The following is a 26,540-nucleotide window of genomic DNA, read 5'->3' as shown; positions in this document are numbered from 1 at the left end:
CCGCCGATTGGACGTCTATCGCCATCGATGGTAATCCTTTCTAGCGCACGTACCGAAACCTCGCTTGCATCAAAAGGAAAGGTGACAGATTAGTAATTAGATGACTTTTATTTTGTCAAGCAGCAACAAAAAGTGACAGAAAGGTCAATGACCTCAGTTCCTGCCAACGCGAATGACTTCCACCATCTTTTTTTTTTTTAATTATTTCTTTTTCCTACAAAAAAAAACCAAAAGTTTATTCATATTCGATCTTCCCTTCATTGGTCACGTGACCTCTTGCTTAGGCGCGGTGGGGAGTGGGTGGGGCCTCTTACAGACGGCCCATGAAAAGACAGGGGGTGCGGTCTGCAACGGGGAAGAGGGGGCGGGGCTTTGTCACCGTTGCTCCGGTCTGGGTGGGATTCTGGGTCGCGACGGAGGAGGAGGTGGACGACCGCCTCGGCTGGCGAGAGGAATGAAATCTCCGTGACTACTTCCCGTACAGGCCGAGAAGCTAAGGCTAGTTAGCTCCCGATGAGCCGACGGCTCGCGGGGCTTCCCACCTGTGCGGTGGCGCCAAAGACGCGGAGGTCAAGTGGGTGTTGGGCGGGAGGAGCGACGGCTTTTTGGGCACCGCCGGCTTGGGGGCGGGACCTCCCGAAACCTGCCGAGAGAATGGTGGGAAATGTCACGGCGGGTGACGGAAAGGCTAGCCAAGTGCAAAGAGGTGAGTACCTGACCGGGTGAGACGGGGTCAGGGGGGAGGGGCTTAGTGGGCGGAGCCGGTCGGCTCGCTAGCAGCTTGAACGTTAGCGAGGGCGACAACGAGAAGAAAGTCAGGACGTGTGGGTGGAGAAATGAGTCCTTTTCGTTATGATGCTAACCGTCTCACGTAGCCAAATATTAGCATGTCGGACAAGTCAATCAACGTTAAGAAATCTTGATCATTGATTATCGATCGATAATGTCATTGAGCTTTCATCACCTAATCAAATGAATTATTGCTGGCTGGACCAATCAGAGAACCTCCTCCCTTGGATTTGCACACTTGTTGCCCAGCAGATGGCGACGTATGGTCAAACAACTACAATCACTGATTCGATCAATCCGACCAATCAATGGTCATCATTCTCAATCCCTCCAATCAACGGTCGGCACTCTGGGGGAACCAACCAATCATCGGTCGACCAATGATGCGTACCTGAACGCCTCTGGTGGTAGGGGCTGGAGGAAGTGGCTTGGTAGGCGGCACCGGACGCCATTCAGAAGGCTGAAGTCACAACAAGAAATTAGCCGAGCTTTGCCGTGGGGGCGTGTCTGCGGAAAGGGGGGCGTGTCCTCGAACGGGGGTTGGACCTTTATCTTTTTGAGCTACTTCTGTCATCTACAAATGCCCTAAAACTAACAGGAAGTGACCCAGATTTGCCCCAAACCAGCAGGAAGCAAACCAAGAAGAATCACCCAAAATGTCCAGGAAGTGGCCCCAAGATACCCCAAAATGTACAAGAAGTGGCCCTGAGATACCCCAATGGCAGTCAGTTAGTTTTTTTTTTAGATTAGATAGATCTAATCTAAACTAAAAAAAGGCAAATAAGTTAACTTGTTTTCCTAACGTAGCGACATACAGACAGACACGCCCCCATTTCCAAACGTGTGTTACAAGCCACAAACCGTAACTATTTTTGGAGGACGAACAGATCGCTAACGTTACTAACCAACACAAACGGCTACACAATACAAGACATTAACTCTTGCAACAGTCTCTTAGAAGCTTCTAGAACAAAACACAGCTAACTAGCATTCTAGATCCTTTTGACGGACGCTATTCTACTACACTCTGACCACCAGAACCTTCTGGAACATTGCAGACTATTATTGTATGGAACATTCCAGAAGAAAAAAAAAACTAGTTTCTACCCCGTATGTTAGGAAACGGTACCAAGTTGCTAACTCGCTAGCATGCTAAACAGCTCCATGTCAGTCAGTTGTATTGAACTTTTCAGTATTTCAGTGCCATTGACAAAGATAGACATCATCGATCATGTAGCTCTTGAAAACCAAATTTAAACTTGTTTGATTAAAAAATATATATATGCGTAAAAAAAAGAATAATTAAATACAAAACATGAAACTAAAAGGGTAGATCAATGCGTTTTAAATGGAAAAAATCATTTAAAAATGTAAAAAAGTATCTCAAAATATTTCCCATAACCATTTAAATTTTTAATTGAAAAGATGAAAAATATTTAAAAAAAATTGAAAAAGTATTTACTGTGTATTCATTTTTAATAAAGATAATAATAATTAAAAATAAAATAAAAGGGAGGATTTTTCTATTGATTATTTTAGTGATACGTCCAATCATGTGGCATCTAAGCATCCCTCTGTGATCACTAGTACACGCCCAATCCATTTGAATTGGGAGGGTTGGCAGCGTCTATCAAGGTCAATGGCGTTTGACGAGTTAAATACAATCGGACATTCGAGGCCGCTCTAATGACACAAATGTCTTCAGGTGTTTTACCTGTGGCGGGGGGTTTAGAGTGGGGGTAGGGGGGAGTGGCTTAGTGGGAGGAGCAGGTCTGTCAAGAAGCTGATAGGAGAAAAAACAGGAAGTAGCAGAGTAGAAGGACAGCCTCACGACCAAGCGCCAAACGCTTCCTGTTGCTTTTTTCTTCGGTACCTCCTTGAGTGGCGGAGTCTCTCGGATGTCCGTCAACGCGTTGACGTCAAACCTCAACGGACGGATTTGATCCACGTTGCGGTCCGAGCTGCGCTCTGTCGCCGGAGTCCTGTGGGGAATTTTTTTTTAAACTTTTTGCTCTTTAAAAAAAAAAGTTTACACATTTTTGGCTGTGGACAATGCCGTGTGGGGCCATTTTTTTATTTTTATGGCTGTGGCTCGTAAGCAATTGTGGCTTTACCGGTTGTGAGAGGATTTGGGGAAGAATTTGCTTGCTCCCAAAGCCAGGCAAAGTCGGCGGACGCGAGGGAAGCGAAGCGCCAGGAAGATGAGCACCCCCGGCAGGATGACGAGGAACAGCACCAGCAGGGCCACCAGGACCGGATCAGACTCTACGCAAAACACACATTAGATTAGATAACTTTAGTCATCCCGTATTCAGGAAATTTCATTGTCACAGTAGCAAGAGGGTGAGAATACAGACACAGGAGAATACATTATAGACATAAATAAATAGGTAAAAAATAAGTTAATAAATAAATAAATATATAAATAAATACATTAATTAATAAATTAAAAAAAAAAAAAAAAAATGATAAAAATGAAATTTAAAAATAGATAAATAAATTAATAAATATAAATAAATAAATATACATAGATTAATAAATAAATAAGCGTATTAAAAAAATAAAATTAAAAAATGATAAAAATGAAAAAAAAAAAAGATAAATAAATTAATAAATACATATACATAGATAAATAAATAAATAAGCGTATTGCTGAAATATATATATATACATATATATACACATGTATACATACATATATATACACATACATGTATATATGTATATATATATATATATACATATATATACATACATGTATATATGTATATATATATACATATATATACATACATGTATACAGTGGTACCTCGTCATACGACCGTTCGTCATACGGAATGCTCGTCTTACGGGGGAAATTTCGATCGAATAATTCGCCCGTGATGCGGTCAAAGTTTCGTGATGCGACCAAGCCAGGTTGCCATGGCATTTTTTTTGGCATATCTTTCGTGTATAACAATATTTACGAGCACCGGATGAGCTATTCAGACCAGGAAACGCACAACGCGCATGCGCGGTGAAAAGAGGGCTTTCTGGGTAATGAAGTATACTCGTGCTCGCAAAAGTATCCCCGGTAGCAACTCTAACATAGGCGCCGTTCGAGGGGATGCGAACACAGATGCTACAAGCTAAAAGGAGCCGCTAGCCAGCGCCCCCGAAGCTCGCATGAGCAGCGGTGCGATCGCTGATAAGACTGCTTGCTGCTCGTTGGCAAGTGGTCGTGCGTTCTCCGATTGTGAGGACATTTGTGTGCATCATTTTCGGAATATTTTGAAGGGAATAATACGACAGCAAACAGCCCATCGATAGCGAACGTGAGGGTGGAGTGTTTGTTCCGTTTACGAGTGAGTTGTGTGGAGAAAAAAAAACGAAGCCCCCCGCCCCTTTTGTGCCCCTCTCCCCTCGGCGAAATCCGCCCAATTTTAGTTAGATTAAACACTTTATTTCTATTAAACCACTCGTTATTTATTACTTTGTCAATATATGGCGAATTATAAGAAATAAAACTTTTTTTTTCAATCCAATATCCTGTTTCTGGTGTTTTTTTCAGAGAGTTGGAACGAATTAATTTGTTTCCCATTCATTTCAATGGGAAACTTTACCTCGAGTTACGAGTAACTTGTCATACGAGCTCAGTCCCGGAACGGATTAAGCTCGTATCTCGAGGTACCACTGTATATGTATATACATATATACATACATATATATACATACATACATACATATACATATATATATATATATATATATATATATATATATACACACACACACATGTATATATATGTATATATGTATATGTATATATATATGTATATGTATATATGTATATGTATATATATGTATATATATATATACACACATGGATATAATTTTTTTTTAAAAGCGCTTTGCAACAAAGAACATTTTGCTTCCCATAACAAGGTGTCAACGTGGCTAGAAAGATTTGATTTTGTGTCATTTCTTGTTAACACATTGGCTGCCATTGAGGGCAATGTTTTGACAGCAGGGGGCGAAGGAACCAATAGGATTGCGGACAGGAAATTAAGCACAAAACTTCTAGTTTTGCTGGGCCCTTCTAAAAAAAATGAGTTTGTAGGAATGAGCTACAAAGTGCAGAACAACCCCGCGGGCCGAATCTGCCCCCCTAACGGTCCACTCCCAGCCCACCAACCGTACCTTTGAAATGGGGCCTTCTAAGAATAAAGGAGTTCAAACTGTCAGGATTCTCCTCACCACAAAAAAGTGTTCTCTTATTTTTTTGAATTCTAACGTGACGTATATCCTCGGTTTCCCGTCGGCGCTTTCCTACCCGTGGCGACGCGCGCCGGGCCGCTGTCCACGCTGCCCCCGTGTCCGGCGTAGGCGCAGTCGGGCGGCGCCCAGCCGGGCCGGCAGTGACAGTTGTTCACGCTGTTGCACACCTGAAAATCGTGCGGGGCTGAGCGGTCGCCACGACGACGTACGGCGGCGACCACTCACGCCGTGACCGTTGCACTTTTTGCGGCACTCGTCCACGCCGAAGACGGACACGTCCTGGCACTTGTGGTCTAAGCAAGCCTGGAAACGACACCGTTTTGATTAAGTTTTTTTTGTTGGGGTTTATAAATTTTTGTTTGTTCACACATATACTTATTCTTTTTTTTAATTACATTTTTCATGATTAAAGCCATTGGAAATTAAATGTATTTGTCAAACCGTACAATTTTGCCAAAAAATATGCGACTTAGGAACATGTAATTTTTCAGAATTTTTTATCTGTAAATGGTGAGACAATTGTTATCGTTAGCCTTGTATCAAAATCATATCAAAAATGTCATTTTGTCAAAACGGATTGGACGTCTAGCGCCATCAGTGGCAGCAAAATATAAAGACTAAAAGTGTTATCCATTTTTTTTGGTTAGTTTTTTTCCCTTTTAGCCTAAATATGGCTCCAGAAAAAAATGAGAACGAAAAAATATCATTTTGTAATGTACAAACAGCGTTGTTTGTACATTACAAAATGATATTTTTTCGTTCTCATAATTCCCAAGTGCGCCCACCTTGCCGGGCCCGCAGGCGGACCCCTGGGCCACGGAGGCGGGGTCAGACACGTCGTCCCCCAGGTGGAAGAAGGTTCCGCGGCACACCAGATCGCGGAGATTGAAGCGCACCGTGGTGGTCAGAATCTCCGCGTCGGTGCCCAGCAGGGGGCGATCCGTCCCGTCTTGACACTGGATCCTGCCGCACTGCACATCGCTGCCACGCCACACGCGGAGGGGTGAAGGAGGGCCGGCGGGCGGCGGCACGCCGACCATCTCACTCACCTGGGTGCGCACGGGGCGTAAGAGCCGTTGCTCCTTTGACCGCAGTTTCCATATTTGTTTCCTTGCTTGTTGACGGACGAGAAGCAGACGGGCGGCGCGCTGGTGGCGTCTGATCGGGTGAGAGCGAGCGGATGGCGTTAGATTCCTGACACGATTGCACGAGCTTTGTGTGACATGCCGCAAAATGTACTGAGACGCACAACAAACTTACTGGGTCCCCAGAGCGATTGGCACTGCGCCCGCATGCTAGCGCAGGCCCCTCCGTAGCAGTAGGTGGCGCCGTCCTCGCAGGGCTCGCCGTTCTGAACGTAGACGTTCGGGGGGCAAAAGGGGGAGGAGCCCGTGCAGTACTCCGGCAGGTCGCACTCTCCGATCGGCTCACGGCACACGGAGCCCGCCGCTCGCAGCTGCGGAAATTCGTCATATCATTCGGTCAATTTCGGAACCGCTTAGCCTCACAAGGGTCGCGGGGGGCGCCGGAGCCTATCCCAGCTAACTAAGGGCACGAGGCGGGAGACACCCTGAATCGGTGGTCAACCAATTGCAGGAGACAAAGGACAACCACTCATAGTTGGGGGCAATTTAATGCATTAACCAGCTAGCGTTAGCCTACTATGCATGTTTTTGTAATGTGGGAGGAAACCGGAGTACCCGGAGAAAACCCAAGCAAGGCCGGGGAGAACATGCAAACTCCACACAGTGAGGACCCTCCTGGGATCGAACCCACGACCGCAGAACACCGAGGCCGACGCGCTAACCACTCGTCCACTCATAGTTAGGGGCAATTTAACGCGTTAGCCGGCTAGCGTAGCATGCATGTTTTTGTAATGTGGGAGGAAACCGGAGTACCCGTAGAAAACCCAAGCAAGGCCGGGGAGAACATGCAAACTCCACACAGTGAGGCCCCGCCTGGGATCGAACCCACGACCGCAAAACAGCGAGGCCGACACGCTAACCACTCTTCCACCAAATCTTTTTTTTTTTTCCCCCCAAATGGAAATTTAACTTTCCCACCTTGCAGTCTTGGCAGCAGACGCCATCGGCTGAGCACTGGGCGCCGGGGTGCAGGCGACACGTGGTCGCGTTACAGCAGGGATCCTGGCACTCCTGACCAATCAGAGGGCAAGTTAGCGTCATTTTTTTTACATTTTCTTGAATGCCCATCGTATGGGGAGGTACCCACACGTTCCTTAAGCTCCACCCACATGTGCGTACCTGGAGCAGACCGCAGTCGCACTCCTCGCCGCTCTCCACGTACAGGTTCCCGCAGCGAGGCCCGCCCAGGAGGCGCTCCGGAGGCGGAACGTTGAACAAACACATGCCGCCCCCCCGCAGCAGACTGACGGACAGATCGGACTCGCTGCAGCTGCTGAATTGCTGGCCGGGCAGGAACCTGCGCGTAGGGGAGGAGCCATCAAGCTAGCCCTAGCGCTACTCAAGCGACTAAAACTTTGGGGGCAGGCGCCCACCCGGTGGAAGGTTCCATGATGCAGCCGCCCAAGCGAGGCTGGTTGGCGCAGCTGCAACGTCGCTCCCGGGTGTCGTGGCTCATCCCCAGGTTGTGCCCCAGCTCGTGAGCCACCGTGGAGGCCACGCCCAGAACGCTGACCAGGTGATCCTGCTCACGGGCATCAGACGGTCGATGAGGGGGGAAAAACGGCGAGGGTTTCGCGGCTTCACTCACCACGTTGACTCCTCCGGAGCGGTCCCTGGAACACATGGACGCCTGCGCCGCCATGCCCACCGTCGTGCCGTCCAAGGCGCTGCCCCTTTTGGAAAAAAAAAACATTTGTTTGTATGCCTAAATTCTAAATCTTAAAATGGGTTCCATATATAAGGCGCAGTGGATTATAACACTCAATTGAAGTAGGATGTTGTTATATTATTTCAGGGGTGTCAGACTCGGGTTGGTTCGCGGGCCACTTTAACGTCAACTTGATTTCACGTGGGCCGGACCATTTGGGATATAATATTTAGATTTTTTTTTTTATAAATGGCTTAAAAGAACTGGATTAAAATCCCTGAATATTCAGTTTTGTACAGATCTAAAACAGTTTATTTTAGCTTTTTTAAATATATTTTTAGATTTTACAAAATGATTTTTGAACTAAAAACACAGAAAAATGGATTAAAAAATGACAATTATTGATTTAAAAAGGGGGAATATCAGGAAATGTAATATACATCGATACTCTTTATTTTAATTTGATCCTAAAACAGAAAGTCGGCACTCATGATTTACTTTCCCGGGCCACACAAAATGATGCGGAGGGACAGATTTGGCCCCCAGGCCGCCACTTTGACATGTGTATTATATCCATTGGATTGAGCTGTGCTAAAGGGAATTTCATACCATAATTAACCAATATTGATCTATTTATAAAGGCGCACTACCTACTACTTATAGTGCGGAAAATACGGTAATCGAATCCAACCAGTTTTGGGGGCATTCCCGGGTCACTTTCTGTTCAATAACACCAAATCAAGAAGGAATGAGGTGCAACTGCCCCCAAAATCAACAGGAGGTGACCCAGAAAATCAACAGGAAATGAGCGGAAATGCGCCAAAATGAAATCATTAGCTGACAAAACGTCCGATCCGTTTGAAGTGGGAGGGATGGCATTAAATGAACAAATGTTCACCGGTCGCCACCCTCCCGCTTCAAATGAATTGGACATTTAGCAATGAAATGTAGCATAGGAGATGTTGTCTTGTTCCATATTCTAATTTTAGGGAAGGAAATACAAGCAGGAAGTGTGTCACTTGGGAACTGGAACGTACATGATGAGCTGAGCGTTGTCGTGGCGAAGGCGTGGCAGAAGTTCCCTGGTCCGCCACAGCAGAAAGTTATTCAAGGTGGCGCTGGGGTTCTTCTCCACGCGGATTTTGTCCTGGTCGCTCCACACCTCTAAACCCGTCAGCGCCACGCGGACCTTCAGGGGGCGGTAGAACTGAGAGCAAGGAGGGCGGAGAGGTGAGGTGAGGGGGGTGCACTTTGCGGGAGTCACGGCGTCCGCGGGGTCTTCTTACCCAGTCCACCTGATTGGCCACATCCAGCATGCGGTAGATGATGGTCTTATTGTTCTTCTGGTAGTTCAAAAACTGGAAACAGCACGAGATTGGTCTCTGCGGCAAGCTCAGGGTTTGTCCGTCAAGAACCAACGCACCTCCTGGTGGTCTGCCACCAACACCAGTTCTATGTATTTGGTCTCAGAAAGGATGTCCCTCTTGCTCTGTGACCAACAGATGCAAAATCTGGGTTACGGGTGACCATTTCAAAATAAAATAACAGATATAGAGAAATCTATTGATGTTTTGGGGGCTTTGTTTTTGTATGGTGAAATGGTCATTTGCACATCAAAGCAGTTTGGAACCTGAGGATTTTGTAGGTAGAGGCATGTGTGGGTAGAGGCATGTGTGGGTAGAGGCATGTGTGGGTAGAGGCATGTGTGGGTAGAGGCATGTGTGGGTAGAGGCATGTGTGGGTAGAGGCATGTGTGGGTAGAGGCATGTGTGGGTAGAGGCATGTGTGGGTAGAGGCATGTGTGGGTAGAGGCATGTGTGGGTAGAGGCATGTGTGGGTAGAGGCATGTGTGGGTAGAGGCATGTGTGGGTAGAGGCATGTGTGGGTAGAGGCATGTGTGGGTAGAGGCATGTGTGGGTAGAGGCATGTGTGGGTAGAGGCATGTGTGGGTAGAGGCATTTGTGGGTAGAGGCATTTGTGGGTAGAGGCATTTGTAGGTAGAGGCATTTGTAGGTAGAGGCATTTGTAAGTAGAGGTACCACTGAATCTTACATTTACATGGTGTTACTCACTCTGTGAAGTACACGAGCGCCACTGTGGCCGTGCGTGTCCTCAGCGTAGCCGTGGGAGACCCCGCAGCCCTTCGCCGCTTCTTCCGCCGAGTGACTGCTAGAGAAGATCAGGTGGTCTCCGTCTCCTCCACAGTCCTCTTCACCTCCTAGTCCACCGGCCGCGCCTGCTTCGGCGCTTCCCGCCCCGTCCGTCGCCACCAGGCGGGTGTCGTGCGGCCGCACTTCGAAACTCAGAGAGGCGTTGACAGCGATCACGCCGCTGAGGAGGAAGGGGGGACAAGACAAGACGGGGTGGTGTCATTAAATTAACTCATTGCTTGCCCTTGAAAAAAAACAACTAAAAGATGCTCAATTTACTTAAACTCATCTTTCAGTGCCATTGACGGGGCTAGACATCCAATCCATTCGTTCATTCATTCGCCCTGACCAGTCAAAATGGAATGGATGTCTAGCGCCATCAACGGGGGGGGAAGTAAGCTAACTTTTTGAGGCAAAAAATAAAATGCTCCAGCCCCCATGAGACCCCCTAGCGGGCCAATTCCAGCCCATGGGCTGCACCTTTGACACCACTGCTCCAGGGTGTCCATCGGCTGGCTGGGATAGGCTCCAGCACCCCCCGCAACCCTCGTGAGGACGGCAAATGAATAAATAAAGTGCTGACCGGAGTCCTGCACAGGTGCTGATTGCCACTCTGGAACTTGGGAATCCTCTTACGTTGCCATGGTAGTAGCAATGTGTCTGTTGAGGTACAAAAAAGCAGCTTAGCTAGTCCATTACTCATCCATTGAACGCAAGGGGGCGCCGGGACCGACCACGGGGTCGTCGGTCAGGGACACTCCGGTGCCGTTGGGAAGGTAGAAGAAAACGTTTGGCGCTTTGGGGAGGAGGTCGCTGAGGGAAAAGTAGAGCAGTCAGCACAAGCCACGTTTTTTTGGGGGGGGGGCACCATCACTCACCGGTTCTTCTGCAGGTCCAGAACGAGGACCTCGCCTTGGACCTCCAGGCCACACTGCAGGCTCTCGGGATGACCACCCTGAAAACATGGGTGGAAAAATTCATTACGAAACAGGCCATTTTTTAATCAGCAAATTGTTGTTCCAAAATAAATATACTAATGTGTCCAAGTTAAGAAACTTCAAAATAGGTATTGCATATAAAAATAACAAGCAAGAAAGAGAGATTAGTTTACTGAAATAGTAAAACATTTGGCCGCATTCATCTTTTGTTTACATTTTAATTTTAAAAAAAAAACGCATTAGACCAGCGGTGTCAGACTCGGGTTGGTTCGCGGGCCGCTTTAACGTCAACTTGATTTCATGTGGGCCGGACCATTTTAGATATAATATTTAGATTATTTTTTTAAATAAATGGATTAAAAGAACTGGATTAACAACCCTGAATATTCAGGTTTTTTTAGATCTAAAACAATGTTTATTTTAGCTTTTTTTAAATCTATTTTTAGATTTTACAAAATGATTTTTTAACTAAAAACACAGAAAAAAATGATTTAAAAAATTACAATTGTTGATTTAAAAGGGGGAAAATCAGGAAATGTAATGTACATCTATACTCTTCATTTTAATTTGATCCTAAAACAGAAAGTCGGCACTCATGATTTACTTTCCCAGGCCACACAAAATGATGCGGCGGGCCAGATTTGGCCCCTGGGCCGCCACTTTGACACATACATTAGACAGTCAAAGGTTTAAAATGCCAATTGTTTCAGGTAGACCCGCAGCAAGTTTCTCAAGGACCACTAGCAGGCCGTGACCCGGTGCTTGGGGACCACTGAGCCAGGATACGATCCAGCGCCCCCTCTGACCGAAGCGAAGTGGTACGTGACTATTTTGGTGGTCAACGGCATCACGCAGGAATTCAATTTCTCACAATAAAATCCTTCAGTGAAAGCATGTGCGCGCGGGTGTGGTTCATGTTCGGGGATTTCTGCAGGAAGCGCCCCTGGATGTGTGCGACCCTCTTCAGACTTCAGAAAAAGTCACGTGACTCACAAGGTATGACATCATCTAAGACAATAAGGAAAAGAGGGGACCCCGCCTCGGCGCTCCGGTTTAACTCATTGGCTGCCATTGACAACAATACATGTCCACAAAACTAGAAAAATAACTAATCGCAAACTGCAAAAAGTACAACAAAAAAGTCACATACAAAAAAACACACCAAAACCATAAAATAATTATTCAAGTTAATTCACCCACCTTAGTCAAAATGTATTGGACGTCTAGTGCCGTCATTGGCAGCCAATGACTTAATGAATCAACCCACCTTTTTTTCCCCTTACCTGCAACACCTCCTTCAGACTCCGCCTTTGGCCGCCAACCACAACGAAAGGTTGAGTCCTCTCCAGTAGGGGGCGCCGCCATTTCCCAACATCTGAGCATGTAAACACACTTGACTTTTACATGAACATTGGTTATAAAAAGTCTACACACCCTTGAAAATTGAATGTTTTATTATGTCTGGATTGGGGAAAATATTTTATGAACATAGCGAAATGACGAAAAGCTAAATCTATTACATTATCAAGAAAACGTATTGGCTGCCATTGACCCCAGTAGACGTCCAATCCATTTTGAGTCCCAATCGCAGCCAGGGCTCAATTGTATTGAATTGGACGTCTATAACCGTCAATGTCAGTTAAACGTGATCACTCACCAGTTGAAATCTACTTATGCCTATCAGTGTCAATAAATCACATGGCCTGCAAAGGGTTAACTCAACGAACCGAACTACATTTTGTAGCAAACACCATTTTTTTTGTTTAAACACTTAAACCTCTTATCTCCCACACACTGTTTGTTTTCTTTAAACATACTTAAACCTCTTATGACACACAAACACACTTCCAAATCCAACGCACACACACGCCTGACCTCTCCAACTTTGGCTGAAATTAAGTGCACGTGACAGGCGAGCGTCTCGTCTTCAAATTACCTTGCGGTGTTGCGTTCAGGGCCCCGACGTCCGTCAACGCAACACCGGCGCTGAGCAGCACGAGCAACCGCGGCGCCCAAAGTTGTCTCATCTCGCCGCCATGGCACACTTCCGGTCGGTGTGGCGTCGGCGAGCCGACATGTCCGTCAAAGCACCGGTATTCCTTTTTTTAAAAAAACGCGGAATGAAACAAAAAAAGGCCCGAATGAGTGTTCGTCTGGCGTCCGGTAAAAGTAGTCGAGCCCGCCGGCACGTCTCCACAGGAAGGCCGCGGAGACTTCGCTCACTCGCGGCCACTCTGACGAATAAAGTCCGTCACGGGCGGACCGCTAATGTTTATAACGGACTGTACTGGTGACGTCATCGGCCGAATATGTATACCAGCACTCCAACTTAGCGGAAGTTGTAAAACAGGCCTTCAAATTAAAGGTTGATTGCGTTGATTAGTCTTTTTTGGAATTGGCTTTTTCATTCCAGCTTACAAGAACATGTTGTCGTGTTCGCTTCATTTAATTTCATTCATTGGCTGCCATTGACAAGGACAGGCGTCCATTCTATTTGAGATGGCAGGGAAGGACCATATTTAAGTGCCATTGACCCCCATGGACGTCCAATTCAGACAACAGAATACCTAGTGGTTGGTCCACTCCACGTCTTAGATGACTTCCTGTTCATTTTATGACATTTACAGGTATCTGAATTGTTCCAGGCCACTTCCTGTTGATTTGGGGGCTATTTTGGAACATTTTATGTTAATAACATGTCACTTCCTTTTTATTTTGTGTCATTTCAGATCACTTCCTGCATTTCTGGGGCATCTTCAATTGATTTTGTGGCATTTTCAGGTCCTGCCTTACTCGGCCAGGATCGGCTCCAGCACCCCAACAACCCTATGGAACAGAAAATAATGACGCAGCGGCTCAGATGTGGGTCTGGCGTTTGACACCCGTGTTAAACAACACGCCCTGACATTGAATGGCGACCATTCCGTTCCTTGTCCCGGTGCACCCCGACATTAGCGGGCGACCTTTCGGGCGAGGTACGCTCCGGCGCCCTCCCGATTTAGCCTAACGCGAACCCAAAGGCGAGGAAATAATGGACGGATTGAGGTTGTATAATTTTTTCATGTGAGTGCAAGAGCTCAAGGCACGTGCCGCACTCAGCTGATTGAGTTTAGGCCCCGAGTGGAATTTCTTGGGGTTGGCCGAAACACCCTTAATACCACCCACACGTGGGTCAACAAAAGACCTTTGTGACATCATCCGCGTTTGTTTTAGGGTCAAACACCCAAGTTTATTCACGACGAATTGTCGATAAACCGTTTTGATAGTCGATGACTCCATTGTCCCAATTTTATGGTCGCGGGGGGTGCTGAAGCCTATCCCGGGTGACTGCGAGCACCCTGAATTGGTGGCCAGCCAATCGCAGGCCACGAGGAGATAGGCAACTATTCATAGAGGTTAGCCAGCTAACCTAGCATGCATGTTTTGTGAATGTGGGTGCAAAGCGGAGTACCCAGAGAAAACCCACGCAAGTCCGGGGAGAACATGCAAAATGTTTACATATTATTGGCCCTTTATTATAAAATAAGGATTAAAAAAAGCCTAAAAAGAATCAATATTTTTGTTTATGTACTGTTGTTATTCAGCATTTCAGACTCGATTTTGCGGGGCAGACGCCGACCTTCCCCGCCGCCGCCACAGCCGGGAAAACCACGCCGAGGCCTGCGGACAAGCACATTTTTTCTTGAGTACACGACGTCCACTTCTTAAAGATATTCCGCGGAATTCGACGGCAGTTTGATTACGTTTGTGTGGGCGTGTTCCGTTTTTGTGGGCTTGTGTAGCATTCTTCTGTACAGGGAGAGATTGTACAAAAACAAGATTCTTCTTTTTTCCCTCTGAAAGACAAAAATAAAACAACTTTTCCAGGGCTTTCATTATATTACCTAAAATACTAGGCACTTTCTTTTTAAAAATAAGGTTCAAATGTTTTATTTTGTCGACCAGCAAGTGAACAACACCTGCCAAGTGTCCTTTTAGCATAACAAACAGTCTTTGTACTGCCCCTTAACGGAAATAGTTGGTGATGTCACTTCCTGCCGCACAGTGATGAGTTAGCAAAGCGTAAAAACCCCGGCACGCGTGCGGCAAATAAGCGGATTATTTGAATAAAGTATGAGTTGAGCTCCAGGAACATGAATATAATGAGAGATTTACTCTATTGGCTGCCAAGGACGGCAATAGACGTCCAATCACGTGGCGTCCAATCGTGCTGTGAACGCTAGTTGAACACTTTTAACGCTACTTTAACACTACTTGACGTCCAATCCATTTGAAGTGGGAGGGAAGGCAGAACATTTGTTCATTCACTGCCATCCCTCCCACTTTAAATGGATTGGACATCTAACGACGTCATAGGCAGGTGGCCGCTGAGTTTATAATGAATCTCGTCATTTGTCAAAACTAAACTGTCCGAAAAAGAACATGAAAGTGAGCTAACATAAACCAGAAGTGACCTGAAATACACCCCATATCAACAGGAAGTGGCCCAGAAATTCCACAAGACGACAGGAAGTTAAAATCTAGCCTTAGGCAGTAGACATAGAATCTATGAAGGGCTAACTCTACACATTTTCCACAATTCAACACAAAAGTAACTCACGCGTATCAACCGAATGTCATGATTAGCATTAGCATGCTAACACATTTGAAAAAAAAATGGGCGTTACCCATGGGTAGAAGAAGGGTTAACTGTACACATTTTCCACAATTCAACACAAAAGTAACTGACAGGTAACGACCAAATTTCTTGATTAGCATTAGCATGCTAACAAATTTGAAAAACTGGTGTTACCCGTGGTGGAAGGGTTACCTGTACACGTTTTCCACAATTCAACACAAAACTGACATGTAACGACCGAATTTCATGATTAGCATTAGCATGCTAACATGTTGAAAAAATGGGCGTTACCTGTGGGTAGAGGAGTTAACTGTACACGTTTTGACAATTCAACACAAAAGTAACTGACACGTAACAACAAAATTTCTTGATTAGCATTAGCATGCTAACATATTTGAAAAACTGCCGTTAGCCGTGGTAGAAGGGTTAACTGTACACGTTTTCCACAATTCAACACAAAACTGACATGTAACAACCGAATTTCATGATTAGCATTAGCATGCTAACACATTTGAAAAAAAATGGGCGTTACCCGTGGGTAGAAGAAGGCAGCGATGACTCTCCGCATGCGGTTAGCGTAAATCTGAAGGCAGCTAAAGAGCGCCGCCAGCAGGAGGCACCAGCCCACCCAGCCGTAGGCGGACACGCCCGAGTGTGTGGGCGGAGTCACGCACTCTGCCGAAGAGGAGCGAGCTTAACGTGGCGACCCAACGGACCGCCTCCGACTGACTTACCTTTGTTGTCGGAGAAGACGTGAACCCTGGAAGAAACGTTGAAGGCGGAAAAGGACTTCCGCAGGAGGCGGGCCATCATCGAGTCCCCGCCCACTCGGATGTCCACGTCCTGGCTGCCTGGAAATGAGAAAATGTGAAACGACTCGCCCGACAGTGCGTTGACGTGCGGTGGGCGTGTCTTACTGGTAAAGTTAAAGGTGGTGTGTGTGTGTTTGCTAACCACGTCCAAAACCCGAAAGACAGAAATGTCCACCGTGAACAGGACAACGGCCAATAGGACGGCGGATAACACTTGAAAGATGCTTGACAACTACACACAAAATGTTAGCGTTAAGGGCTAATTAGCAATAATTGGGATTAGCATGTTAGCCTACCACTTGTTTGAGTTCTTCGGGGTGGATTTTAGGACTCCAGGGGTCCACAAATGTTCGTCTTTCTGACGGGTTCAGGGGCAACAAAAAGCGCTTCCCCTGATAATTGAAGAAGAAGCCCGGTTGCCATTGACGACAATAGATGCAATTAGGAGGCATGCAGACATTATCATGCTGTGAATTAAAATGAGTTTGTCACAAGTAGATGTACGATCCGTTGGAAGTGGGAGAGTGGCATTGAATTAATTTTTGGAAAAATGAAAATTAATATCAATTCTTATTATGAAAACTGAGTCCAATAATATGGAAGATTTAAAAACATACCAGTTGATTTTTTGGAAAAGTACAGAGATAAAAAAATATATATAAAAAATCATTTGGCCCCCGGGCCGCCACTTTGACACATGTTCTCTAAATTGTCCCTAGCTATGAGTGATTGGTTGTTTGTATAATTGTGCCCTGCGATTGGCTGGCCACCAATTCAGGGTGGGATAGGCTCCAGCACCCCCTCGCTGCCCTCCCACGTCCACCGTGACAAACCCATTTCAATCTGTCCTCGTCCAAAACGTTACCGCTGACATCCTGCGTCGGTCGACGATGCCGAAGTACTTGGTGACGTACATGTTGTCGAAATACAGGTCCCCTCGAAATTTCCGCACGTAACCCAGAGACCTAAAAAATAATAATAATAACAATAATAATAAATGGGGTGAAGAAAAGAACCAAATATGCGAGGCGCTCACTGGGTGAAGACAGAAATGAAGGTGAAGGACATGATGATTCGAAGAACGCCGACAACTTGACTCGTACGAGCCGCCAGTTTTTGGATGGAAGCTTGGATCTCACGCTCAAAGTCGCCGTCCAGGATTTGGCCGTCCAACGGCAACTGCGTCTGATTCTCCTGTCGGACACACCGCGGCGTCGGCAAAGAAGAAGAAGAAGAAAAAGAAGTAGGAAGGACGGGCTGACCTTGACGACCAGCTTGCTGCTGAATTGCGTCCGGAGAAGATCCACCGAAGTGTTGAGTTTATCGAAAAGCTGACCAAAGTTTTTCTCCACGGGAATGTTGTCCTTGCACCAGGCGGTCATCACTGGTGGCCAAAAAAAATCATCGTTAACTCATGGAGTGCCACTGACGATGACCCATACGCACATCAATAAGATGTTAGTAACCCAGGGAGTAACCCAAAATTAACAGGAAGTGATCTTAGAATGCTACAAAGACAACAGGAAGTGTAAATGCCCAAATAATAACAGAAAATGACCCAAAAGAGTCAGTGTAGTGTCCTGAAAATGCACTTAAGTCAACAGAAAGTGACCCAAAACGAACCGGAAGTGATTCTAGAATGCTACAAAACTAACAGGAAGTGTAAATAAACAACAAAGAACTAAACATGTTTCAAAAGCCATCAGGTAGTATCCTGAAAAATGCATTTAAGTCAACAGGAATAGAGTGATCATGGAATGCTACAAAACCAACAGGAAGTGTAAATACTACCCAACAATTAACAGAAAATGACCCAAAATAGTCAGGTAGTGTCCTGAAAATGAAGAGCAGGTGATCCAGAAAGCATTCATTGGTTGTCCCCCTCCAAACTTGAAACGGATTGGACGCGGTTGACCTTTCTGACCGATCCCGATGCGCTTTGGGCATCTGATTGGCTCACCTCGAACGATGTCGCAGAGGAAATGGAACTTCATGGGAAAGCACAGGGCGTGCATGATGTACGGCACTTTGATCTGATTCAGACACTCGTTGTACTTGTCAGCGAACCAACCGCGACACGATTGGATGCCTTCGTTCACCAAGTCTGCCAAAAAACACATCAGAAGACATATCCTCTTTTTATCGTTCAATTATAAAAATTGACATTCAAAAGTATACCTATTGTAAATCCCATTTTAGCGCAAAAGCACCATAAACCTTGTTCACTCTTATGGGCCGCGCAAAATGTTCTGGCGGGCCGAATGTGGGCCCCCGTGCCACAGTTTGACGACCCCACCTCCTTGACAGGAAGCCTCACCTTCGCAGCGACTCAGGGTTTTCAAAGTAAAACGTTCCTGCGTACTGCTCCCGTTTCCGTCCTCGGAGAACACTTCTTTACGGACGCCGTCGAAGACGCGGTCGTTGTTGCCGGCGTCCGACTTGAACTGCGTCTCCCCCTCCTGGACGCCGGGGGGAACGGCAGTTAGGATCTACTATTCAGGGACCAAAACCCCCCAAAAAGCCTAAATCCCATTTGGACGCTTGCTAAACTTACGACGACTCCCTCCGCCACCTTCCTAAAGGGCTCCACGGCGTCCTTCCACAGCAGTTTGGCGTTTTGGACTTGAAGGTCCAGATTGCAAGACAGAGACGCCGCCGCCGACTCTACGTTGCGCTGGATGTTGGACACCGGACCTGTCAATCAAACAGGGTTAGGGGCAATAATCCGCCATATTCAAAGTGAGCGAGTATTCCATCATACCTGAGTAGAGGGCCGACAGGACGAGCAGCAAGAGGAAGGCACGTCCGCGGGAGCCGAGCATGCTGGGAAACATCAGCAGGACGGCGCAGCGGAAGGTGGATGATGAGGCTCCGCCTAACAGACACAGGCCTGGACACGCCCACAAAAATAGTCGCGTGGGCGTCTATGGGATCAAAACCATGCTTGCTAAAAAATGCCCCAAAAATATTTTGTAAAAATATATATATATATATTTTTTTACAAAACATTTATATATATAATTACAATAATAATAACAATAATGATAATAATAATAAATAATACTAAATAATAATAAATAAAAAATAATAATAAATAATACTAAAAATTATCATTATCATTACCATAATCATAATCATCATCATAATCCTAATCCTAATCACAATCATAATCCTAATCAGATTCGTAATCATAACCATAATCACAATCACAATCATAATAATAAGAATAAATAATAATACATAATAATAATAATAAATAATACGAAAATAAAAAATAGGGCAATTGTAGAAAAAAATCTGCAAAAAAAAATCGTGCTCCTAAAGATTGGTGTTTGCCAAAATAAAAGGTGCTATTGAAAAAAATGTTTTTAAAAAATTGTTTACATAGTATAGTAATATTATAAATATGCATAATCAAAAAGCCCGATTTCTCATTTTCCTCACCTGTTAATAAGCTTCCCGTCATCAGCTTGAGGTCGTAGTTCAGCGGCAGGCCCGGTGCGATCGCCAGGAACATGACTGACATGGATAATTACGTTTCAGTACCACTGACGGAGAAGGACGTCCAATTTATTTGTACAAAAATAGAGCAAAATAGAGCGGACGTCCATCTCCGTCAGTGGCAGCCAGTGAGTTACGACGGTGATAACACGTTACTTGATTTACCTGAGCCGCTCAGCGCTCCAAAGAGGCCCCTGATGATGACGTAGGCTAACTTCACTTCCTCCGATTGGCTGAGGAGGAACCGCTGGCAAACTCCTGGGAGGAAGCGTTTGATCAGTTGCTCCACAGCTGCAAGACAGGTTTTTGCCACCAGAGGGTGTTAAAGAACAAGACAATGTTAAGACTGTTTTTTAAAAAAACTCACTGCTGCGAGGTTGTTCGTCACGAGTCATGGTGATTATTTTTAATATTTGCGACCATCATGCAGAGTTTTGGTCGATTTGGGAGAGATTTGAAAGAAGCAAAGCACTGTGTGACGCCATGACGTCATACGTGAGCGCCTAAGGGGATCAAAGTGACGTGTAAAAACGTGACTGTTATGTGAAGTTTATTCTTTTTTTATTTTTACGCCTGCAAAAAAATAAAGAATTAAAAAATGGCAGGTCAGTCGTCGATAGGAAGTCAGTGGTCAATGTGGCGGCGGCGAAGGTTGAGAATTACTTTTTTTCTTTTAATTATTTTTATCTGACAATTTATTTTAAGTTTTTGTGGATTTACAATTTCTATTTAATTCTCCGAGTTAAGATTTTGTAAAGAAAAATAATATTTTAGCTGATTTAATTTTACCCTAAATGTTAAATTTTATCAAAATATTTCTTAAATGTATTCATTTTATATTTAAAAAAAGATTTCGTCCTTTTAACATAAATAAATTAAATTAATTGAACTTGAAAAAATATTCACATTTTTACATTTTAAACTTTCTGTCACTCATTTTGGAATATTTCATTTGTTGTTTATAGATATAAAAACAATTCCATTCAAGCCTCTGATTTGCGTTTGTTTTTTTGTTATGAGCCTGCAATGGAATGAAGAAAACTCTTATATCAAGTGTTTTTATCTATTTATTTGTTTGTTTATTTATTTATTCATTTATTTATTTATATTTTGCACCCAAGGTCAGGCTCTTCCTGGTCGTTGGACATCCGGCGTCGCAGAAAGTTGCGGAACGACATTTGCGCAGCGTTGCGGAACCTGCTGGCCTTCCTCGCCGGCCTCACGCTAGCGGCGACCTACGGCGTGATGCTGCTCGTCCTCAAGGGGGCGCCACTGTGGACGTGCGTGTACAGCACGCTAGCCCTGGCGACCCTGGCGGCCTTCGGTATGGGGACGTCCATCGGCGTGCGCGCCGCCGTCATGATCATGTTACCCTCGCTGTGTTCATGTAAGTCACGTGACCTAGCCATCCGCCCGCCGGCGCCTGTTTGTGACCACCCGCGTGCGCTCGCACCTGCAGCCAACGGCCGCAACTTCCTGTTGTTGGTGAGCACGTCCGTCCTCATGTCCGGTCCGGTGGCCAACATGTTGGCGAATTCCGAGCGGGCCGCTTCGAGCCTGATGTGCGGCGCCGAGTTGGCGGCCAATCAAACGCGGCAGCTGATAAAGAACGCGGCCGCACCCCTACAGGGTAAGACACGCCCGCCGGCGGGGTGGCCTTGCGTAGCATAAGGTGCGGCTTTTTTTTTAGCCGCCGTGGATCACATCAAACAGATCGGCAGGAACGCCGCCGCCTTGGCCAACAGAGTCAACAAGCTGTTCGCCGCCATTAGCGACGGCATCCGCCACGTAGGTGAGAAACCGTTAGCCGTCATGTCGCGTGGCGCCGATATCGGGACTATATACTGTATTCACTTGCATATAAGCCACATTTGTCAGACAAAAAAAAAAGATGACTAAATCGAGGGTATGGCTTATATGCGCATAAAAAGACAACATGCACGAAACTGCAAGGCGACAAAGACGAAACACCATAACACCATAACGCCATGGCGCCATGACGCCATGACGCAAGACAATGCGGGCGATACGGTCATTTATTTCAAAATACAGAAAATATAAGATTTTCCTGTCAAAGAAACACATTTGTGCTCCCTATTAAAACCATGAATATGGAGCTTATAGGTGAGAAATTGTAAAATTCAATTTGAAAGCAATTTTATGGGTCTGGCTCATACACTTGGGCGGATTATATGCGAGTAAATACGGTAAGTGTTTTTTTCAAAGTGGTTTCGGTCCAGAAATGGCCGATAACAGGTGTATTTTGAGCCCAAAAATAGCATTAGTGCTTTTCTGCATGACCGCCCTCCCACGCTAGCTCGCACTCTGAGGAACGTCCTTCACTTCCTGGAGAACATCGGGAACGTCTGCAACGACAAAATGGGTGCTCCGGCCAGGAAGTGCTACGATGTCTTCGATCGGGCCAAGGCTGACTGCGAAGAAAAGCTGGGGGAAATCAAAATCCTCTGCGAGATCGTCAGCCTGGTCAAAGGGCTTTGCAAAATTGCCGATGGTGCGTCTCGCCTCAAAATGTCATTTAAATGGGTGCGTTATTTGGATATAGTGTTACTATTTTAGTGATTAAATTGGCTCATTGTTTTTTTTTTTTCCTAAAATTTGTTATGGCGGCAGGCTTACCGATCGGTCGGTCGATTGGTCGCCGGGTCAAAGATGTGTTGCTTGGTGTCTTTCAGTTGCCAAGCTGTTCTGCATGATCCCAGAGTACATTTCCGCCAAGCTAAAGGAGCATCTGGCCGAGCGTAAGTTTGTCAGGCCGCCATTTTGTGTCCAAACTACAGTCATGGACATTCCCGTGTTAGATTCCCGATTTGACCGTGCCGCTCTTTTTTAGCCGCCGTGTCCGCTTTCCGAAAAATGAAAAGCCACTTCGAGTTCAACCTGTCGGTATCAGCTAGCTTTGAGGCGGAGGCTAACATTAGCCGCTCGCCACACGAGACGGGCCAGCTCATCCTGGAGCGGCTGACCCAAGACTTCAAAATCTTCAACGAGCTCAGGGGGCCGCTGGTGTGGGCGGGGCTCCTGGTCCTCGGCTGCTCCCTCGTCAGGTGACCACCATCCCTGTCCTTTTGTTTTTATTGCCATCGGAAGCTAACGGTCGCTAACGTGTCAATGCAGGGCGTTTCTGTACCAGCGCAGGTACTTGACGCGCTTGAATTTCGACAACGTTTACATCAGCGCGCAGTTTTTAGAAGTGGAACGTCAGGTGACTTCAGAGGGCGGGGAATCCGTCCTGCCAATCACGCGCAGGGAGTCCCGCCTCTACATTAAGCCACGTGAGTCGACGATAGCCGAGTCATGCTAGCTCATGTGACAGTTGCTGCCACTTTATGACCAACCCTTCTTGTCTGCCACTTTCTGTTTTGTGTGCTACTTTCGAACCATCATTTTCCGTCTATAACTTCCTGTTTGTCACTTCCTGTCCACAAATTTCTGTTCTATACGCCACTTCTTGTCTGTCAATTTCCACTTACTGTCTGCCATTTCGTGTCTCCCACCCCCACCGGTCACTTTTTCTGTCCACCACTTCCTGTCTGCCACTTCCTGTCTTTCACTTTCTGTCTGGCACTTTCTATCAATCACTTCCTGTATTTCTCTCGCTATTTCAGTGGCTCTGCGGCCAACGGGTAGAGAGCGTCGGGCGGTCCTGATGGGCGTGGTTTGGGTGCTTAGACATGCAACGATGTCAGCGGTTCTAGTCTGCGTGGACTACCTAGTCTTCTGGCTTCTGGATCAGGTCCACCGCCTGGTCCAGGAGGGTGTCACAGCCCGAGGTGGGCAAAATTTGACTATCACACCTTGACTGACATGTTTATTTAACACAAGTTCCAATGTGTGTTACAACACGTACTGCCTACATGAATGAATTATCTTTGGTAAGGTGATAACATTAAAAGCTACTGAAAACAAGCTAACAGCTATGCGTATAGGAGTGTAAACAAATGCGCATTTAACACAACTACACTTCTGCCAATCATTTTTGATAAGATGCTAACATTCCAAGCTACTACAAACAAGCTAACAGCTAGGAAATTGGTGTAAACAATAAAGGAAAATGGAAACCAGCGCACATTTAGCATAACTGTAACTGTCAATAATCTTTGGCAAGATGCTAACATTCCAAGCTACTACAAACAAGCTAACAAATACTAAATTGTCAACAATAGAGAAGAACCGACACAAAAGCACATTTAACACAAGTATACCTTCGTAATTATCTTTGTTAAGATGCTAACATTCCTAGCTACTACAAACAAGCCAACAGCTAATAAATTAAGAATGTAAACAATAGAGAAAAACAGACCCAAAAGCACATTTAACACAACTATAGCCCTGTCTAACACTGACCAATGTTTCAAAACTATATGCAGCACTTTTAATTCACTTAAATGTCATCCTTTTTAATATGAAATCCTGGCAACCATGTGAACCCGCAGCCCCCGTAACGGTGTCCGTCCAGGTGAACGGTTTGGGCTACCTGGCCGACATCATGCGCGACCTGGCGGCGTCCTTCAACGTCCTGCAGGCGGGAAACGTCACGGTGATCAGCAAGAAGTGTCTCTTCACGCCGTCAGAACCCGACGACGCCACCAACTTTGCTTTAGGTGGGACGGAAAGGCGGGCGTAGCCCCAGGTGATGGCCGCGTGACCCCCAAGTGACCCCGAGCCACTCCGTTCTCAGGCTTCCTGCTGGGCTTGACTCTGATGGTGGCGCTCGGTAGAGGGATGGTGCTGCGATCGCGTCGCCTCATCTGCGCGTACTTCTACCCTGAAACTGAGAAGGTAAATGAAACCAACCTGGCGAGGAATATTTATTAATATAAATAGAAAAGGTGATGACATTTGTGGCTCATGAGGTCAAAGGTCAGAGAGATAAGACCAGGAATTGTGTGATAACTCAAGAACAAAGAAATGATTAGCGAATCATAAGGATATACTTGTGATATGAAGCTTAAATGATTGTGCTGATGTAAATTTTGGGTTCATGAGGTCAAAGGTCACTGATGAGATCAGGAATTTTGCAATAACCCAAGAACAAATACAAGGAGTGTTATCAAACTTACAGCATATGTTTGTAATATGAAATGGAATAGGTGATTCAATTTTGGGGTCATGAGGATGAGGTCAGAGGTCACAAAGGTCCGAAAAATTATTTTGCGATAATTCAAAAACCAATTCAGAGACTGATTAATAGTGTAGCATATGTTTGTAATATGAAATGGAAGAGGTGATTCAATTTGGGGGTCATGAGGATAAGGTCAGAGGTCACAAAGGTCAATTTTTTTAGCGATAACTCAAAAAACAATACAGAGACTGATTAAATGTATAGCATATATTTGTAATATGAAATGGAAGAGGTGATTCAATTTAGGGGTCATGAGGTCAGAGGTCACACACGTCAGAATTTTATTTTGCGATTACACAAGAACGAAGAAAGGGGTTATTGGTGGTGTCGACCGTAACACCGACGTGGCGTCCATGTTTTTCTCTGTTTAACGTCTTGTTTTTCCCGCTCAACCCACCAGGCACGAATCCGCTTCCTTCGCCAGCACATCCTGGACGAGCGGCGGGCGGCGGGAAGAGCCGTGCTGAGCGCCACGGCGAAGAAACCACCCAAAAGAGCCAAGCTGTGCGGCTGTCTCCGGTGCGTCCCAATAAATGTCCGCCATGGCCCGAGTCGTCGATCAAATGTCGTGTCGTCGTCAGGCTACCGGCGGGAGCAGACGTTTGCGTGACCTGCGGCGAGTGGGCGGGGTTCGGGGCCTTCGTCTGCGACGTCCAGCGGTGCCCAGGTAGGACGGCGGCCGGGTCGGGTGATGTCACGGGGGTTTCAGTTTTCTGCTTTTGTGGGGAGGTGTCTTTTGTAGGTCGTGTTTCAAAAGTGTGGGGAGGAGGTGTGACGTATGTGCGCGACCCGTGTCCTTCAAGAAGGACAGCCAGGAGGAGATGTAAGTGGCAGAAATAGTAAAAACCCTGGAAAGGTAGAAAGTCTAAATCCAAATCTAAAACATATCAAGTATGAAAAAATGAAGTTTGTTTGTTTTTCTGTGGACGTCAGCGACTCTAGTGAGGACGAAGGCCGAGGTTCCATCTTGAACCTGTTTCGTCGGAGGTCGCCGGAGCCCCCCCGGGAGTCCGACGGCGTCTTCTCCATCATCACCTCCGTTTTTAGCGGCAGGCAAACTTGAGCTCGCCCCATCCTTGTGTCTACCATTCCAGCAAATTGTAAGAAAAATATTCAAATGTCAACCTAGATCCGAGTTTAATGAAGTCGGAAATATTGTTATGTCGTCTTGTCCATTTGCGCCGTGTTATGGTGATTTTGAAAATATATTAGTACTTTGAAAAATTGGAAATATTAAATATATTTGCTTTAATTTGAAGATTTACTTTTAGATCCTTTACTACACGTGTCAAAGTGGCGGCCCGGGGGCCAAATCTGGCCCGCCGCATCATTTTGTGTGGCCCGGGAAAGTAAATCATGAGTGCTAACTTTCTGTTTTAGGATCAAATTAAAATGAAGAGTATAGATGTATATTAAATTTCCTGATTTTCCCCCTTTTAAATCAATAATTGTCATTTTTTAATCCATTTGTCTGTTTTTAGTTCAAAAATCATTTTGTAAAATCTAAAAATATATTTAAAAAAGCTCAAATAAACATTG

The 26,540-nt window shown here is 45.7% G+C and overlaps 3 protein-coding genes across 7 annotated transcripts; 1 reads left to right on the top strand and 2 right to left on the bottom strand.

Annotated features, from left to right (window-relative positions):
• Nucleotides 1-89: 89 nt before the first annotated feature.
• adam15 (ADAM metallopeptidase domain 15) lies at nt 90-13,226 on the bottom strand. Of its 3 annotated transcripts, XM_077599024.1 has the most exons (25): nt 12,864-13,226; nt 12,211-12,302; nt 10,868-10,944; nt 10,724-10,802; nt 10,573-10,649; nt 9,912-10,170; nt 9,263-9,328; nt 9,126-9,197; nt 8,877-9,046; nt 7,780-7,864; nt 7,565-7,713; nt 7,311-7,488; nt 7,110-7,202; nt 6,307-6,502; nt 6,096-6,204; nt 5,832-6,027; nt 5,272-5,349; nt 5,102-5,213; nt 2,904-3,054; nt 2,663-2,771; nt 2,504-2,572; nt 1,181-1,249; nt 715-780; nt 543-643; nt 90-442 (listed from the first exon to the last, which is right to left on the bottom strand). In XM_077599024.1, exons 1-25 carry the CDS (start codon nt 12,952-12,954, stop codon nt 376-378), a joined length of 2,811 nt encoding a protein of 936 aa, XP_077455150.1. In that variant the 5' UTR covers nt 12,955-13,226; the 3' UTR covers nt 90-375. The 3 variants fall into 3 exon arrangements, with proteins under 3 accessions (XP_077455150.1, XP_077455151.1, XP_077455152.1); XM_077599025.1 differs by lacking the exon at nt 2,504-2,572; XM_077599026.1 differs by lacking the exons at nt 715-780; nt 1,181-1,249; nt 2,504-2,572.
• Nucleotides 13,227-14,418: 1,192 nt separating this feature from the next.
• On the bottom strand, nt 14,419-20,289 carry dcst1 (DC-STAMP domain containing 1). 2 transcript variants are annotated; one of them, XM_077598716.1, is made up of 16 exons: nt 20,226-20,289; nt 20,024-20,149; nt 19,802-19,876; nt 19,119-19,247; nt 18,912-19,051; nt 18,675-18,816; nt 18,318-18,461; nt 17,620-17,741; nt 17,394-17,551; nt 17,223-17,322; nt 16,654-16,749; nt 16,463-16,589; nt 16,280-16,396; nt 16,078-16,220; nt 14,671-14,763; nt 14,419-14,587 (listed from the first exon to the last, which is right to left on the bottom strand). In XM_077598716.1, exons 1-16 carry the CDS (start codon nt 20,251-20,253, stop codon nt 14,516-14,518), a joined length of 1,812 nt encoding a protein of 603 aa, XP_077454842.1. In that variant the 5' UTR covers nt 20,254-20,289; the 3' UTR covers nt 14,419-14,515. The 2 variants fall into 2 exon arrangements, with proteins under 2 accessions (XP_077454842.1, XP_077454841.1); XM_077598715.1 differs by having other exon boundaries at nt 16,280-16,589.
• Nucleotides 20,260-26,334, top strand: dcst2 (DC-STAMP domain containing 2). 2 transcript variants are annotated; one of them, XM_077598714.1, is made up of 15 exons: nt 20,260-20,509; nt 20,980-21,245; nt 21,318-21,488; nt 21,549-21,650; nt 22,176-22,370; nt 22,552-22,617; nt 22,710-22,923; nt 22,994-23,151; nt 23,485-23,649; nt 24,313-24,480; nt 24,558-24,658; nt 25,402-25,520; nt 25,583-25,668; nt 25,744-25,824; nt 25,935-26,334. In XM_077598714.1, the coding sequence occupies exons 1-15, from the start codon at nt 20,457-20,459 to the stop codon at nt 25,970-25,972; spliced, it is 1,983 nt and encodes a 660-aa protein (XP_077454840.1). In that variant the 5' UTR covers nt 20,260-20,456; the 3' UTR covers nt 25,973-26,334. The 2 variants fall into 2 exon arrangements, with proteins under 2 accessions (XP_077454840.1, XP_077454839.1); XM_077598713.1 differs by having other exon boundaries at nt 20,263-20,509; nt 25,731-25,824.
• Nucleotides 26,335-26,540: the final 206 nt, after the last annotated feature.

Source organism: Stigmatopora argus, chromosome 4 (assembly GCF_051989625.1).
Source record: "Stigmatopora argus isolate UIUO_Sarg chromosome 4, RoL_Sarg_1.0, whole genome shotgun sequence".
Taxonomy (NCBI): domain Eukaryota; kingdom Metazoa; phylum Chordata; class Actinopteri; order Syngnathiformes; family Syngnathidae; genus Stigmatopora; species Stigmatopora argus.
The sequence above is the reverse complement of the archived record's forward strand: the minus strand, read 5'-3'. Positions and strand labels throughout refer to the sequence as shown.